At 39.8% G+C, this 17,776-nt stretch overlaps 1 protein-coding gene across 1 annotated transcript; it reads left to right on the top strand.

The window, feature by feature from the left end:
- The first annotated feature begins 160 nt into the window (after nucleotides 1–160).
- Nucleotides 161–17,776, top strand: ush1c (Usher syndrome 1C). Its single transcript, XM_086029345.1, has 26 exons — nucleotides 161–301; nucleotides 1,804–1,871; nucleotides 3,464–3,607; nucleotides 3,732–3,870; nucleotides 4,659–4,767; nucleotides 4,861–4,885; nucleotides 4,979–5,036; nucleotides 5,362–5,550; nucleotides 5,634–5,693; nucleotides 6,026–6,082; nucleotides 7,591–7,733; nucleotides 8,918–8,983; nucleotides 9,070–9,218; nucleotides 9,935–9,984; nucleotides 10,578–10,742; nucleotides 10,919–11,035; nucleotides 11,454–12,110; nucleotides 12,493–12,540; nucleotides 12,630–12,758; nucleotides 13,404–13,469; nucleotides 14,260–14,301; nucleotides 14,857–14,910; nucleotides 15,040–15,139; nucleotides 15,704–15,813; nucleotides 17,366–17,421; nucleotides 17,594–17,776. The coding sequence occupies exons 1-26, from the start codon at nucleotides 266–268 to the stop codon at nucleotides 17,685–17,687; spliced, it is 2,931 nt and encodes a 976-aa protein (XP_085885471.1). The 5' UTR covers nucleotides 161–265; the 3' UTR covers nucleotides 17,688–17,776.

Genomic DNA, 17,776 nt, shown 5'->3' with positions numbered 1-17,776 from the left:
TGAGGTTGTTGTCGAGTGTACTATTTTAACAGATAAATGAAAGTAGTTTAGACCTGATTAAAAATAAAAGCTTTCAGTTTCCTATATTTCAGAGTCAATCAATTCCCGTCATAATATGCATTTATTGTGAAATCTGTGCCGGATGTTAGACTGTACTACTAGTACCTTCACGTACTCGCCTGGGATTACTTAGGCCAAACGTCACCCTTACAAGCAGCTGACATCACAACGTTGCCTAAAACTTGGTCGTTTCTCTTTGTTTGCAATGGAGCGCAAGGTTGCTCGTGAATTCAGGCACAAGGTAAGGCATAACTATGTTTAATAATTTTTTCTTACGCTACAAGATGTCATTTATTATTAGTGTACCTGTGCGGCTGAAAGTTGTAGAAAAAAAACAGTCCAATCAGTATGTAATCTTAATACGTTTATCATTATTCACACATTTTTAAACATTAAGCTTCTTGGAGAAATTGTGGAGTTACCTTTTAATACGAGAGCAATAAAGCAGACCTGAACATAGAGGTAACAGTACATATAGTTGAGGTTTATTCCCAGTGACGTTTACACTTGAATACATTACTACAGTGAACTCATCATATTCTGTACTGTATATCGAATATCGCTAGTCCCTTGTGTTATGCATGATGTTGCCATTCATATACAATGTTATGCGAATGTAGCAAGCATATTTGTTTTCTGTGTATCACAGAAATAGCTGATGAAAAGGTAACTTTGACAACAGAGAAAGGGAACGTGATATGGCCTGAGTGTTTTCAGGCTCAGAGTGTGATGGATATCACCATACAACCATCTGTGCTGGACTCAGACACACAGAGGCTCATAATAAAGGGCAATCCTGCATTGAATAATGTAGACGTGCCAGAGATGAGCAGCTGAGTTGGAATAAATTGGGAATTGAAGGGTGTAATTAGAGGCTCAACAGGACACAATCAGGCTCTGTTCATTGCTGTGTTGTGCTGCCTCAGTGTTTATGTGAGTTTCAATTTAGTAGCCTGGCATGTGTAATTACAGGAGTATTAAATGCACATTTGTTAAGGAAGGTTGAGATGTGTTCATTTTTGTACATTGCAATGGGGAACAATTCATAAACTATAGGAGCTCACTAACCACACATGGCACTTTTCAAAATGGGTGTGTGGTTGACCAGTGATCTTTTATGTCATTGGTTTATGGTGTCAAAGTCTGTGTGCTGCTCAGGCAGGAGTGTAGAAAGACGTTTATGGCTGTCATAAATGGCATGTAGATCCAGTGACGCATAATTTTCACAATAGTGCATCTGTCTATAAGGCAAAGATGTAGTCCCACCATATTTTGAATAATAGGTATCTAATTGAGAATTACTCTTATGTACAGTATTTATGCCCTTTTTTAATTGTGTGTGAATGACTTCAGAGTGTCAATGTTTACCCCCGTGTCTGAGATGTAAGGTGACACTCCTGACCTTCCTCCTTCAGCCTCCTTTACTGTACCGCTATTATTCCATTGCTGTGGTTTGTTGGGAAGGTACCAGCAGTCTCCTTCAGTACAGAAGCCTCATCATGCTCAACACAGCGTTAACCTTTCAGACAAACTAAGAATGTTAGTGGAATCTTGATCTTGCAAAAAATTTAGGTTAAGATTATACGAAGTTGTAAACAAGGAAAATGTGTTACATCAGTGAGTGGCCGAAGCGCTTCTTAAAAACCATCCTACGACAGCTAAGTCGTCATAAGGTTTGTACGACTCCTGCCATATCGTGGCTCACCTCATGCAGTATTTCGAAATGTTTTCACTGTCTTGCAGGTGGAATTGCTGATTGAAAATGAGGCAGAGAAGGACTACTTGTATGATGTCCTGCGCATGTATCACCAGTGAGTAATTGCCTGTGTGTGTTTGTAATTGCATGAGTACTCTGGTCTTGGTGCTTTCCGTTGCTGGTGTTGTTGCTTTTTTTCCCCCTGATGATAGTGATCAATGATTGTAAATCGTCGTTGCCCTGCCAAAAACACGCCTGTCCAACTTTTGATATTTTTTCAATTTTCACATTAATGCCATGTCTGTAATTCGGCAACGCCATTGATGTAAAAATAAGAAAAATGAAAAAAAATTGGACATACGCGTTTTTCACAGGACAGCGACGCAGTGTGTACACATACTAGCCCTTAAAATTAAGAAGTTACCAAACAGCCCTTGTTATCCCCTTTCCAGCCTTTTAGCAATTTGAAAATAACCTAAAGATTTTTGTACATTCTTTTGTAAACCTCTTAGAATTAAAGTGCAGATTATGTCTTTTAGGTTTTCTAATAGCAACATTTCCGTGTGCTAAGGAGAGGTGGGGGATGGGTGAAGCTCTAGGTTTCAATCATCTTTGTACCTGTGTTCCCGTGGCTTAAGCCGCTTATCAGTTTCCACTGTACCCTGACAAGCCTGGCCAGTTTTTAACAAAAGGCCCATGTTCACCTTCCAATCAATTATAAAATGGTACCAATTAATGAATAATTCAAAGGAAGAGGAATTTGTGCATTTGTGTTTACTTTGCTGCTTTTTATAGTCCTTGTGGGTTTTGTCTTGAACTGGACAAACAATGGGATTTGCCTTTTCCATTGGTGTTCAGATTTCAACAAATATTTTTTGTCTTCCACTGGACTCTTAAAGTCTCTACTGTATCATCACTACTCATTGGTGCAGAGCACATTTAATCCGTTCTGCACAGAAACCTAAGCTTTTGCCCAAAATATTTTTTTTTCATCAGAGCAAAAAAAAAAAAAAAAATAAAAGAATTGTGCAAATTCAGCCATTGTCCAACAGCAACTTTTTAACTAAAACTACATAAAAAACACCTTTATCTGTCCTAATATAAAAAATAATGCAAAACAACAATGCAATTAGTATTTTTTGCATTCATAAGAGGTTCATAAAAAAAAAAAAAAAACATCTGTAGGATTCTAGTAAGTCAGTGTACTCTTTCAACTTGTTGGGCTGGATCTGTTGACAGAAAAAATATCTTTTTTTATATATATAAAGAAATAGCCCATTTATGTTTCGCGAAATTCAGACAAGACTCATTCGTTTTTTTAAAGTAAAAATAATTATGCCAAGTCAAAAAGGATGTCTTGGTTTTATTTTTAAGAAAAACAAAGATTATTCTTAAAAGTCGCTGTTAAAAATGCACTTCCAATTATCTGGCTAAACTGGGTGTCATTTTTATGTCAAGCGGGGTTGTCAGTCATTATCTGCTGAATGTAACTATTAAAGTAACTTGTAATCTTAGTTACTTTTCAAATCAAGTAATCTGTTAAGTAACTGAGTTATGTTTAGAATGCAAGTCACCAGTAAAGTAACTCAGTTACTTGTTCAAGTAATTGTGGCAATACTGGTTACTATGCACCTCTGCTCAGGTCATTAGGTCTGATCATGTCTAATTAAATGAAATAGATGTAGATTTTTAATTGCTGTGTTACAGGTCCATGGATTTGCCTGTGCTTGTTGGGGACCTGAAGTTGGTAATCAATGAACCAAAGCGTTTGCCCCTGTTTGATGCGATCCGACCGCTCATCCCACTTAAACACCAGGTGGAGTATGACCTGCTAACCCCTAAGAGGTCCAGGTGTGTACAATGGCATGCATTTCTCAGCTGCATGTTCGATCATGAAACATATAACATCTCTTTTCATGATACATTCATCCTGCGTTACCTTTTTTTATGTCCCATATGATACGGACGGGTTCAGGAAGCTGAAAGAGGTGCGGCTGGATCGGACACATCGTGATGGACTTGGTCTGAGTGTCCGAGGAGGGCTGGAGTTTGGCTGTGGTCTCTACATATCGCAAATTGTCAAAGATGGTCAGGCTGGTAATGTTGGGCTTCAGGTTTGTGTCTAATCTGTTATATGTTGTCATAGTACTGTACTGGAAAAGCAAGGAGTACAATTAAAATACACATTTGTTATTTAAATAGTATTAAGAAATACATAGCATACAGTACTGAGTATGAAATGTATACTGCTAGATATATTATATGCAATGAGACATATCAGTTGTATGATGACCTAAAGTAAGTACCTTACATAAAAGAAAAAATACAGAAAATGTGTTTTGATATCTTATCATGACACGTTTGTCCACTAGACGGTAGTAGGTCCTCTGTTTGTTGAACAAACGATTTTCCTTGTGATAAAATAAAGATATTAGGTTCCGTCATGAGACCTCGATGGATTTATTAGGTTCGTTATTGGTCTTAAATCAAATACAACCGAATGTTAGAAAACAAACACGAGTTTCTCATTGTAAGAAATTGTGTTGAGTTTTGTATTCGAAAATGATACGGTAAGAATGTAAATGTCAAGAATAACTGAGCCATCCAATATGGTCTAGAGCAGAGGTGCCAAACTCATTTGTTGCGGGCTGCATTATCGTTACGGTTTCCCACAAAGGATGTCCACATTGTAGAAATGCTTCATAGGCCAAATTGTCAGTGAGATAGAGGGCGTTGAATTAATTTAATAGTGGGGCCATTTCCAATAGCGTATAAACAATTCACAGTGATAACTAAATCCAATTATTTAGACAAATATTTATGTAGATTGCTGGGTAGGTACCAACTTTTTCAGGGTACACTGAAAGTATTCATGCTGTTCCATTCTGTATTGATACTCAAGGTGGGTGATGAGATTGTTCGCATCAATGGATACTCCATCTCTTCCTGTATACATGAGGAAGTCATCAGTCTTATAAAGACCAAGAAGATTGTGTCGCTCAAAGTCAGACGTGCGTTAATCACACACTCCAGCGCAAGACATCTTCTTGTGTGTTGTCTAACAGTAGTACGTATTCATGTATTTTTTTTTCCACTTTTTGTAGATGTGGGGATGATTCCTGTAAAAAGGTACGTTACTGTATCTGATCTATTATAACTTTCTTTTTCGAGCTACTGTTGTTCTGCAAGCGAGACATTATGATCATTATCTCCTGTGTTTAGCTCATCAGATGAACCCGTCAAGTGGCAGTTTGTCGATCAATTTGTGTCCGAATCAGGGGTGAGTAAAAATCAGTAAGGTGTCATAAAAGACGCTTTCATTTACTGCCCCTTGTCAAGTGTAGCTGCAGTATCATGGTAGCCAACAAAGATCAAGTTGATAATATCAAACGCTAGTATTTTTTTTCATTCAATGGTAGAATACAAGACAGTCAAACAACATTCAAATGTCACTTCTGACAATTCCGTTCTGCACGGTCAGCCTTGAAAATACAATAAAGCCACACAGATACCGTTACGAATCAAACTTGTAAGAAATTGTTCCTTTTGATAGTCAACAGTCAGCTTTAACTGGCTTTGTTGCTCTTGCATGGTGTACAACCCAGGAGAAAAAAAGCAGTGTTGCTGGTTTGGCATCGATTGGAGGGAAGGAGATCAAGGAGAAGAAGGTCTTCCTCAGCCTCGTGGGTACCAAAGGAATGGGCATCAGCATCTCCAGTGGTCCCACACAGAAACCTGGCATCTATATCAGCAACGTCAAAGCAGGCTCGCTATCTGCGGAGGTCGGACTTCAGGTGAGTGCTCCGAATGTCCAGATGGTCTGTGTGGCTTCCTTCTGTGAAGTGCAAATGTCCTCAATTGTGTGCACAACATCTAGATTGGAGACCAGATCGTGGAAGTGAATGGGGTGGACTTCACCAATGTGGACCACAAAGAGGTAAGCACATAGAAATTGTCTTATAAAGGCTTTTTAGGTTTGAGCATGAAGTCCAGTCATTTCCCTTTTGATACTTCAATGCAATGCTTTTGTTCATGAAACACCCAAATTTGTATTAGTTTAGTCAAAATGGGTTAGCAACAAAGTATGTAGTCTACTGTAAACCGGGACTGTAAATTTGTGGCTCGTGGGAAGATAGCATCAGCAGTCTTTATTAATATTATTCCACATTATTTGTGTCATGTGTATGGTATCATGTGTATGTTATACCTGTAAAAGTAATAAAAATCGGCCTTATTTATTTGTCTGTCTTTATTTTCTTTCTTTCCAAGGCTGTGAGAGTCCTCAAAAGCAGCAGGAGTCTGACCATTACAGTTCTGACAGGAGCTGTAAGTATTTTCTAACATTTGTGCAAAGGAAGTTGAAATATTCCTTTCTGTATAGCGTCTTACACTGAGCTCAAAAAAGGTACAAATTTCCCTTTGAATTTTCCATCCAACACCTAAAGAGCTCCCACTGCCTAGCAGGACAAAAAAAGCGCTTTTGCTCTGAAGGCACGGCTTTATATAGACTTCTGAAATGTTCTAGAACAGGGGTCCCCAACCACTGGGCCGCGGACCGGTACCAGGCCGCGGCAAATACTATTTAATTGATATTAATTAATTAACTTTACATTTATTTTGGCAAATTCTATCATTCAAATTTGGGACCACACGCACAAGGTTAACTGGTCATTAATGTCTGGGCCCAGCAATTAAGCCATAATCCATTAGCAAGCCTCTCATTGCATCGTTTGACATGGCGTTTATTACTACATTAACAAAACAATTCCCACCGCTGCCACCGCCACCACTTGACACATTATATTCTCACATTTGTGATTTGATCTTTTGTTGTACATTCGATTTGCTATCTGTACTATTAGGTAGATTCCTAAAGAGAAGTCATGCTTGATTTATCATTAAATTTGTAATGAGAAAAATTCCCTCAGCCAATGATGGATGTGGACACAAATAACGCATGTTCATTTTCTTATATGCATCCTGGCTCAGCGTTGCGCAACATTCCTGCGTTTTTATGGCTATATCATTCAGCCTTCCACTTGGTCTTTCAACGTTCACCATCAATCATGTCTTTCATGAGCTTGTTTACATCAGGCTGTTGATGATCAATGTGTAATAAATGACAAGCAGCGCTGTTTTATTTACTGTGTCTGTCTAATGCATTTGTGTTTGTATTTTCCCGTTTTACATTCTGTATGCAGAATGTCCTCCTATGGATTATTACAATTCAATAATGTATTTCAAGATTAGATGATTTTATGAGCGTTAAACCAACATACTCCAGCACTTGGCATTCTTTGTGTCGTCCATCAATCCATCCATCCATCCATCCATCCATCCATCCATCCATCCATCCATCCATCCATCCATCCATCCATCCATCCATCCATTCATTCATCCATCCATTCATCCTCTATACCCCTTATTAGTGAGCTCTAGAGAGCATGGATACACCCTGGTGTTGTTGCTAATCAATTTCAGGGCACAAATAGACAAGCAACATTTCAAAATCACATTCCCGGCAAGTTTAGATTCAGAAATTTACTCATGAATCATATTTTGGGAATGTGGGAGTAAAATGGCCTACCTGTTAAAACATGCAAAAGCCAATAAGTGATGTTACAACTGAGATTCAAACCTGGATCTCTTGACTTTGAAGCAGATGTGCAAACCATCTTGCTTCCATCTCCAACTTCTTTTTAGTACTGTTTTCATAGATTTTCCCTTCATGCAAACAGTGGGCTGTAAAGCTCCAAGATGAAATGTGACGTTGATTTCACAGTCCAGGAGGTTGGTTGTCTCACACCATTCTTTGGCCGTTGCTGATTTCTTAGGGCAGCGAGCTGTTTATGACGGACGAGGAGCGACTGGCAGTGGAGGCACGCAGGGAACTGGAGAGGCAGGATCTGATGCATCAGAAAAGGGTGGCTCTGGAGACCAACAAGATCCTTAAAGAGCAGCAGGAAAAGGAGAGACAGTAAGTTACTGAGGGTTTAATGGCTCTATATTAGTGAGCTGTTTATTTCACCCCTAAAAGGAGACACAACACTTAAATTGTTTGATGACTTCACAGGACTGAAATGATGCGTTATTCATAAATTATGTTGTCCGCTTGCAGTAAACAAAAGCAGTAAAAGGATGTGTATCTATCATCTTTTTTTTTCTTTTTTTTTTTTTACACCTGTTGGAACGTTTGGTTGGGTTAAAACAAAATTTGGTTCAATTATTGTCATAGTATGGTTCATTTGGTCAAGTGTAAATGCTCAGTGGTTCGGTTCACTTAAAATTAAATATGAACGCTGCATAAATAAAATGAATAAAGATGTGGACCAGGATTAAAAAAATAGCAAAAAGCACTGAGAAGTCACAGGTTGTGACTTTGTTATGCCCTTTATTGATTATATGCATTCTATGTGGATGATTATAAATATTTTTCAGACCACAACGGCATGGGACAAAATTGTGCATCACTTGGTCTTTGGTTTGGACTCAAATACTGAACGACAAGTGCAAACGCAGCCAACTGTACATTTTTGCACTTAGTTTTGTTCCATCCAAAGTTCTACTAGCCTTAACATATTACACCGCAGCACCTCTCCATTGGGGTACCAGCTATAGTAATACAGTAGCTAGTGCTAGAATTTGACACACTGCAAACTTGTGGTCAACACGGAATCCATTTTCATGGCACAATAATGGAAAAAACACAGAGGTGACATTTTATAAATAAGTATTCGGATGGTGAAAGCACTCAGTCATTTATGTTTTTGTTATGTTTATGTTAATCTGTGAGCACATTCGTCAGAAAATGGGCAAGATAAAAAAAATAAAGTTTGCTTTGTTTAAAAGGAAAGCAATTTTAAGATTAAAATGGACGGCAGACAGGCTATCCGCTGAATCAACTCATGTAGGAAACCATTGTATAGTTACAGAACAATTGATGCCAGATTTATTACATCACACATTACATTTAGTTTACATTTAGTTGTCTTGTGTCTTGTGCTTGCACTTAACATCCAGAAATATTGGGTGCAGATTAATATATATGGCTATATCAAACTCTCAGTAGAAGTCTAACACATAGGATAAAACAGTGTATAATTACCTCTGCCCTCAAGTATGTTGTGTGGATATATACTTATAGTTACATTTTATCACCAGAAGGAAAATGGAGATCTCACAGAAGGCTGCAGAAGAAGAGCACCGCTACAAGCAGGAGATGGAGAGGTAATCAGTTGCATTTCTGTTGTTTAAGATAACTTTCAACATCTGTATGTTTCAATGATGATTCCTTACTTTGTCGTCCTCTTTAGGATTGAAGCTGTGGAGAGGAAACACCACAGAGAGTGGGAAGAAGACTATGGTACTACCGATCGGCCTCAGGCTCCTCAGATCCAAAGGAGCCCATCACCCACCCCACCTGAGATTAAAACCACTCAATCTCCAAAGGCCAAAAGTTCTCGTAAGCCCCCTAGTTGGATCAACGTTTTCCACTGCTGCATGAAAATTTCCGCTTTCAGCTTGTAGATGTAACTGAGCATGGTATTTTCCTATCATTGCTGTGTGCTGTGCTGCTTCTTATCAACCTCCAATAAGATGATGAAGCCAGCTCATTCATAGACGAGGCCAAGGAGGATGAGCAGGACAGACCAGTGAGTGTGGAGAACTAGTATGTGGATGTTTACATGTATGAACAAACTTGGCTCGATTTCCTTTGGCAACCAGGTCTAACATTTAATTTGGCTCTTATGCTGAATGTGATCAACATATGACAAAAACGTGAAAATGTGCATGCTCAGAGCTGGGATCTCATCATGTGATTGTCAGAACCCACCTTATATAGACTAGTCCAAGCTTCATAGCCTACAGTCATTTACAAAATATTCCTTATCCTCATAATCCTCTCATACTTTGTACGTTCATCATTGAGCACAACAAAGGTAAGTTAGATCGGTGGATCTATAGAAATTAAACATGGAGTCATAGTTGAGGTCAACTTTCCTTGCGTGAACTGATGTGTGTTTTGTTGTTGTAAATCCATGAACATTATCCATGGTTCACTAAAAATAGGCCAAGCCTTGATAACTTTCCTTCCTTGTTTTTCTTGGGTCCCTGATATATTATGAACTTTTTACAGTTGTGATCATTTAATGCTGAGCTATTGTTTCATCTCCATAGCATTTGGCTGGTTTTACCGGTATGAGGGGAAACTTCCTTCATTCCGCAAGGTATTGTTGACTTCCAGTGTTGGTTTTGGTGCTTTGTGAGAGAGCATTTAAAGTGGAAGTCAACCCGCACATATTTTTTTCAAGAATATGTTCTATGCAAGCCCATTAATTGAAACAAGACATTCTCATAAATATTGCATTTGTGGAATAAGAGTTAATCCAGCCCCTTTTTATCCATCTCAGGGGGCGGCCATTTTGTCACTTCTGTCGACTGAAAATGACATCATAAATGCTCAGGGCTCAGGTAATGACCAGTCACGGCTCAGCTTCAGAAAACTGGTCAGCAGTTGTGATGTCATTTTCAGTCGACAGAAGTGACAAAATGGCCGCCCCGTGAAATGGCTAAAAATGGGTGGATTTTGCTGCTTAACTCATATTTCACAAACACAATATTAATCAGAATGTCGTGTTTTGAACTAGTGGGCCTGCTGGGAAAAAATGTTTGGGTTGATTTCCCATTTAAGATGGGTTAGAGTTTATACTTGCATGTGAATTTTAGTTGCCGTTTTTTAGTAAGTGTGGGCATGTCTTGCCATGGGGTTTGCAGTGACAGAAAGTTGTTGTTTCACATTTACAAACTATTGGCACTGCAGAAAGGAGAGAAGAAGAAGAAAAAGAAAAAAATGTCCAACACAGACACGCTGCAGGAGCAGAGAAAAAACAAAAAGGAGATGGAATTTGAGCTGAAACTGGCCAAGGAGAAAGAAGAGATGTACGAAAGAGAGAAGCAGTTGAAGATCAATAGGCTGGTTCAGGAGGTACAATATACAGCAAACTGAATTTGCTGTTCTTGCTCTACTTACTACAGCAATGTATATTTCTTTAATTGCTGACACAATTGACATATTTCAAATAATATGAGTGTGTGTTTGTGCGTGGGAGTGTGGGATTGACTCCCATACTGTGGTGTTGAATTACAATGCCTGTATGCCAGGTTTCTGAAACAGAGAGAGAAGACCTAGAGGAGTCTGAGAAAGTACAACACTGGGTTGAGCGTCTTTGTCAGACTCGCTTGGAACAAATCTCTTGTGTGGAGAACGAGTCACCTGAGGTACCCAGTGAGAATTGAAACCTCTCTCTGTAGTTTTGTCCTTCTTGATATCTGTCTAAAGATATTTTTAGTATTTTCTCTAAGACCACAATACTGTATGTCTCAAGACTTGTTAAGTAACGACGATTAAGTGATTTTTTTAAATGACCAGTAGGGAGCGAGTTTAGTTGCTCTATGCCCATTTATAATGTTATGATGAGTTTTGTTGGGACATGAAATATGACAGGCTGACTTACACATACACAGTTTCTTATTTCCCTTTTTAATACACAAAGAACAGATGTATTATTATTATTATTATTTTAGTTATTTAGTTTTTTTTTTGGTGTGCAGTTAACTCAGAGACAAAAGTGTAGAAGTTGTCACACAGGACTCTGTCTAAATGGTATTGCAACATATTTCTTTTTTGACTCTTAAGCTGTCACCACCACTTTCACCTCCTTCGGAGCCCAAGGTGAAGCGTTTCCCTGGAGGTCTACACTTAGCCACTACTGACCTGGATGATATTAACTTGGATCATGTCGATCAAAGTCTGAAGGGGCCCCTTAAGAGACTAGCCCCCACCCCACCAGTTATTAGCCAGCCCCCGCCTCCTTTGCCTCTCCCGCCGCCTTCACCCAAACTAAACCCCACCATCCCCAACTATTCTTCTTCTAAAGTATCTCCACAGCGCCGGCCACCGTCTCCACCCGACGCTCGGAAACCCCCCTCTGACTCGTCTACCTTGACCAACAAGGGCCGTAGACCTCACCCATCTCAAGCCCCTCATCCACCTTCCTTTCCCCCTCCGTCTCAGTCAACCCGCCCGCCTTCATCCCCTAAGCCCATCCCGACACCGACCCCACCGCCGCCCACTCCTCCGCCTCCGCCCCCGCCGCCCCCCCCACCTCCACCACCGCCGCAACAATCTGAAGAAAGAGCAGGTGCCCTCAGTGGATACCGCCAGCATCATAACCGGCCTCAGCCCTCAAGTCCACCTGAGCGGAGGAGTGAGTGGGAGGCAGGTGGCTACCTCCCACGAGGGGGCATCTACTCCTCCAACACGAGTGAAATGTCCTACCCTTCTAGTCCCAAGGTTAGAGCATCTCATGTAAGAGGTAAAATAGTGTGCTCATGAATGCATGTTTTGGTCCTGAACTGGGACGTTTGGTAATGGCGAGACATATTGGCTCGTTATAGATTTCCTTTTGGCCTCAGGAAATGTCTTAAAGATGTTGTTAGCTGTTATTGAATGGCGGTGGGTTTGTTATGGTGCTGTGTTGCATGTGGTGTGCAGTGATTGGACAGTTCTCTGTCTTTTCGTGCCTTCATAATGTTGCGATACAGCAAGGAAAATGAGACGATTTTTGTTTCACGTTATGGTTCAACGCCGTGCTGTGATATTCAAGACGTGTGGGTGCAAGGACATTTCTATATTGTGCAGCTGCAATGTTTCATTGCATTTTACTGTGGTTCAGGTTATGAGAAATACTTCGCATGCCAGTCGCATATCCACTCCTTCCTTGGTGAGTTACTCTGTTAAATGACACTTCTCGTACTCATCAATGTTTGTTACTTCCAACATTATCAAAATACATTGGCAATATCCCGTTAGCAACTAGCACCTAGTCCTCCGAACCAGCGCCGTCCTACGGTGCCCGTCATGTCGAAGCCCGTCATGCTGCCTCAGTCGCAGACCCACCGACCAGACCCGCTCAGACCTGCTGTTCGCTCTGATGGCCTGGTAAGCTGTGACCTACGTGATTCACCTTACCAGGGTCATAAAAGCCTTCATTTGGCACATCAAAGTTCATCTCTGACACCATTTTTGAAGTCTTTCACTCGCTGCAGCAGCTAATTTGATGGAAAATGACATTTCAAGGGCAGAGAGCACACAAGTCATTAACAAGAGGCAACAATGCAGTGTCACCATTGCACTTCAAAGCAGAGACAACAACGAGAAGAAGCATACCACTATTTCTACTACTGTTAGAACTAACTACCATTAGTAGTATTACGACAAAAACGACTAATGATCAAGAATGAAAATAACACAAGTATTTACCTTCACAATGGTTAACTTCAATCTAATGATTGACGTCTCTGTTGCACGACCCCTGCTCAACAAATTTTTACTAATATTTTAAATCAGAGATGTAAGTAAACTTCTAAATGATTTCTTTTGCGCTGATTATGAATCTGCCGTTTTTTCTTGAATACATAAGGTTTTTCTTAATAATAAGCAAATAAAAGTAATATAAGTAAAGCAATAGTAAAGACATTTTCTAAATTAGCATCAAAAATATATTTAGGGACACATAAAGCCGATTGCCCAAGCGTGTGTATTTATATTTTTCTCTTACTATTTTCATGTGATCTTGTGTTTCAGCCTGCAGAAATGTTGAAACGGATGGTGCCTTTCAACTCTTCTTTTAAATCAAACAACAAACCACAAGTAATTTAAATTTCAGTAATAGATAAAAAAAACTTCCTGCTTTTATCTTAGTGTTCCTCTATTGCTTCTGGCAAGGCACTAAAGTCTAGTGTTGTAGATGTTGACATTTTATCTTTTTTCAATTCCGCTGTGGTCTGGCTACCTTTAATAGTTTTAAGAATTACTGGCAGTACTTTGGCCTCTACAAAAGAGGTTTCCCTCGTAAGATTTCACTGGCTGTTAGAATGTGACGGTTTACCAACCCACTAGTCAACAATTCATGTAACCTACCATATAGAGTCTTTGCTAATTGCTTTATCGTGGAATCATGCGTAAGAGTGGTCATTTCACTGACTTCTCAACAGATGTTCTGTTTTTCTACTTCCTCTTCGGCTTGCTCGACTATTTTTTGGGCAAATCACGAGTGTGCTTTTTATTTGGAATTACCTGTGATGCACCCTATTTTGTGCCACTCTTTGATGAGTCCAGTGGTTGCAAGCAGTTTACAAATGATTGTGCTCTCTTTCAGTATCCCAACACGAAAGAATGATTGTTATTCTCATTATTGGACTGCCACTTTTCACTTCTTGTATTTCCCCAAGAGCAGGGAAATAAGGAGTAATCGGGAGTGTGATTAGCTGAATGAATCATCTGTCCTATCTCTTTGTTGGACCTTCAGTAAAATGAGGCTTGTTGTCAAAGGAAATGTGACCACAAAACATTCACATTTGTTTTTGCTTTGTATCCTTTTTCTTAATTCTTTATTGACATATGGCAGGGCGAGCTGTAATGCCAATTGATATTCTTGCAGGGATTTCAGAAGTACTTGGAAGACTTCGATCCCCACTCAATGGTATTGTATGTCTGAGCGTGATCAATGTGATATATTTTAAGTGATACTTGTATAGTATGGACTGATAATAGTTAGCATAATGGTTAGCACATCTGCCTCACAGTTCTGAGGTTGTGGGTCTGAATCTTGCCCATGTATGCAGTTTGCATGATCTCCCTGTGCCTGCATGTTTGGTTAATTGAAGACTCTAAATTGGCCACATGTTTATCTATACTGTGTTCATGTGCCCTTTGATTGGCCGACAACTAGTCCAGGAAGTTCCTCACCTCTTGCCCAAAGTCTCCTGGGATAGGCTCCAGTTCACCCCAATGATATGACCAGCACCAAAGGAAGGAGTAATTAGGAAGAATAATGTATACTGTTACCACAAAGGTTTTTTTTGGGTCATATTGTAATTTATGTTTAAAGCCAACTAAGTTATCATTGAATGTGACCAAACAGAAATGAGGAGGTAATTCCTCATTAGCTTGGCATCTCTATTTGCTTATCGTTGCACTCATGTGTTTTGCTGCGCTTTTTCTTCCTCCTCATTTATCTTCCTCTCTGTGAAACAAGTTCTCATCAGACCAGATAGCAGGACGAGACGTGAGACTGCTGCGGATCAGAAAGGTATTTTTGGAGCTAAATTATGATTATATAAATAAACAAATACATATGTGCATGAATAAAATTCTTCTTATTATGATTGTAACTAAATGTAAGCTGAGCATGACTGATGCTTCTGTTCCTGCTCTTAAGATGGGACAACTTGACTTGGCTCTGGAGGGGGGCGCTGACTCACCTTTGGGGAAATTAGTAGTGTCGTCTGTGTATGAGGGAGGGGCTGCAGACAAGCATGGTTAGTGCGTACTGTAACATGCATGTACAGTGCTGGATAACACACACAAGTGCACCCCCTTTTGAAAGTGATGTATGCTTTTTATCTATTTCTTAAACAGATTTTTTGTATTTTTATGATGATAACACTCATTTGAAATATTGTAAATAAGATGTATGTACTCTAAAATGAAGCTTACTAGACTGTCATTGGTGTACAACTCATTTTTGCAACATAAAATTAATTTGTTACAAATTGAGTATCACGATTATCACGACCCAAATACATGCGCCAAAAACATGGCAAAACCTTTTATTTCAATACAAAAAAGTTAAAATCAGAGAACCAATGTACTATGTGGTCTGTTGCACCCTCACTCATTCGCTCGCTCGCTCACTGTCCCTTAAAGGAGCCACGCGCAGCAACGCATGTTATGCAGTAGTGATAATTATGAACAAAGGTAATGTTAACTGTATGAAGTTTCACGCTTTGATGTTATACCGTAATGCATTCCATACCTGGTGTGTATGTATCACTGCTAGGAATTTATATTTGGGAGCTAAAATGTCTAATGTGCATTTGTAGGTGGGATTGTACCAGGTGATGAACTTATGGCTGTTAATGGGAAGATCCTGATAGATGCTCCACTGACTGAAGGACAAAACTCTCTGGCACGAGCCTGGAATAGTGGAGGGGTACTGTATCATTTGCTTCACTGTATTACTGTATACCTCTTCCAAATGTGAATGCCAGCCAACAGATATACCAACAACATTATTGTTCAAAACTTAACACAAACATAGTGTAACAGCACATGGACCAAGGTGAAAGCCATTACATTTACAATCAATGTAAATCCGGACAAAGATCAAGGAATGTGTTTTTCCCATTACAGTCCACTTGCATTGGGGCCAAGTTAGGCAGCGACGTGACAGCATATGAATAAATAAACTTTACTTAGCAGTCGGCTCCTACTTGGTAATATGTATTACTGTTGTCATATGTGCCTAGATCTGTTTTCATTTCATTATTTTGAAATAAATCAAGCCAGATGGGCATTTCTAGGAGGGTTGGGGGCGAGGATCAGCGTAACTATGCTTCGCCCTCCAACTAGTTTGAGGATTCTGTGCCTTGCTCAAAAGCACCTCAGCAGTGTTCAGTAAAATGAAATTTTAATGGAACAGCTTTAGAAGTAAGATGTGTCTGCCAAAGCTGAACTTTGCCACCGTCACACTTCATATTTTGCATAGTGACGTGTGAGGACCCAAATGTAGGGAAGCAGGGAGGCAAGGCAGTATTGCAAGATGCACTCAAAAAGAGAATGTGATTATTTTCCCCAAAAAAGAAAAAGGCAAAAACGACTTGTGAATCAGAAATACTCAATTAAAGGGGAAGTCAACACAAACATATTTTTCCAGAATGTATTCTATGCAGGCCCACTAGTTGAAACAAGGCATTCTGATAAATGTTGCATTTGTGGAATAAGAATTAATCCTCCCGTTTTTAGCCATCTCTCGGGGCGGACATTTTGTCACTTCTGTCGACTGAAATTGACATCACAACTGCTCAGGGCTCCAGTAACGACCAATCACAGCTCACCTGTGTTCTGAAGCTGAGCTATGATTGGTCGTTATCCGAGCCCTGAAGATCTGTGACGTCATTTTCAGTCGACAGAAGTGACAAAATGGCCCCTAAAATAGCTAAAAGCGGGTGGTTTAAGTCTTATTCCACAAACGCAATATTAGTCAGAAGACCTTGTTTCAACTAGTTGTCCTGCAAAGAATATATTCTGGAAAGAATATGTTTGGGTTGACTTCCCTCTTCAAGACAAGTCCAAAAAACAAATCTGGCAATGGGCTCACCATAACCGAGAAAGTGACAAGACAGAAACAGAAGTGTTGAACTGAGGAAGATAGAAAGAAAGAAAGAAAGAAAGAAAGAAAGAAAGAAAGGGAACTAAATACAAGCAAACTGGGGGAGACAACGAGGTACACCTGAACAAGACGACAGTGGCTGAGGGAGCTGATTGGTGGACTCAAGGGACCCGACTGACGACAACAGGTGGAAACAAAAACTGCAGGAGCAAGACAATGCGTGAAAAAAGGACACAGGGAGAACATGACTATACATGAAACAAAATGAAATCAAATTTTTAAAAAATCACAGATCATGATAGTGTTGTCAATGTTGGCTTGCTGTCATTTTTTTATTTGATCCAACACAAATTGAATATGTCGTCACTTTCAGGACTGGATCGACGTGGTGATTGCAGTGTCACCGCCTAAACATTATGAAGACGAAGTGTGAGTACTCCCTTTCTTGCATCCGTTATCACTGCGTCTTGTTGTATTTGCTGTTTAATTGAATCCATACGTGTGCAGTATCTGTATTATTGAGTCAATAATCTTACATATGTAGATCAGGCATAGAATATGATGATGCAGTTTGTCTCTGTGTTTGCACATGTTTGTGCAGTCCAAAGTCAGCATCAGTCAGTCCCAGTGTGAACAGAAAGGTTCTTGAAGGCAGTGCAACACTGTACAGGCACGGCTACCTGCTTCAGCCCTAACCCGCAACCCGGTAACTCCATCTGCTTTCAAACCTCCTCTTCTGCACAGCAGAGTGGATGTTGATGTTGTCTGTGACATTTGTCCAACC

Source organism: Filicampus tigris, chromosome 4, assembly GCF_054856515.1.
Source record: "Filicampus tigris isolate MCC_2025a chromosome 4, RoL_Ftig_1.0, whole genome shotgun sequence".
In the NCBI taxonomy this organism is placed as follows: Eukaryota; Metazoa; Chordata; class Actinopteri; order Syngnathiformes; family Syngnathidae; genus Filicampus; species Filicampus tigris.
This window is presented reverse-complemented; position numbering and strand designations above follow the sequence as displayed.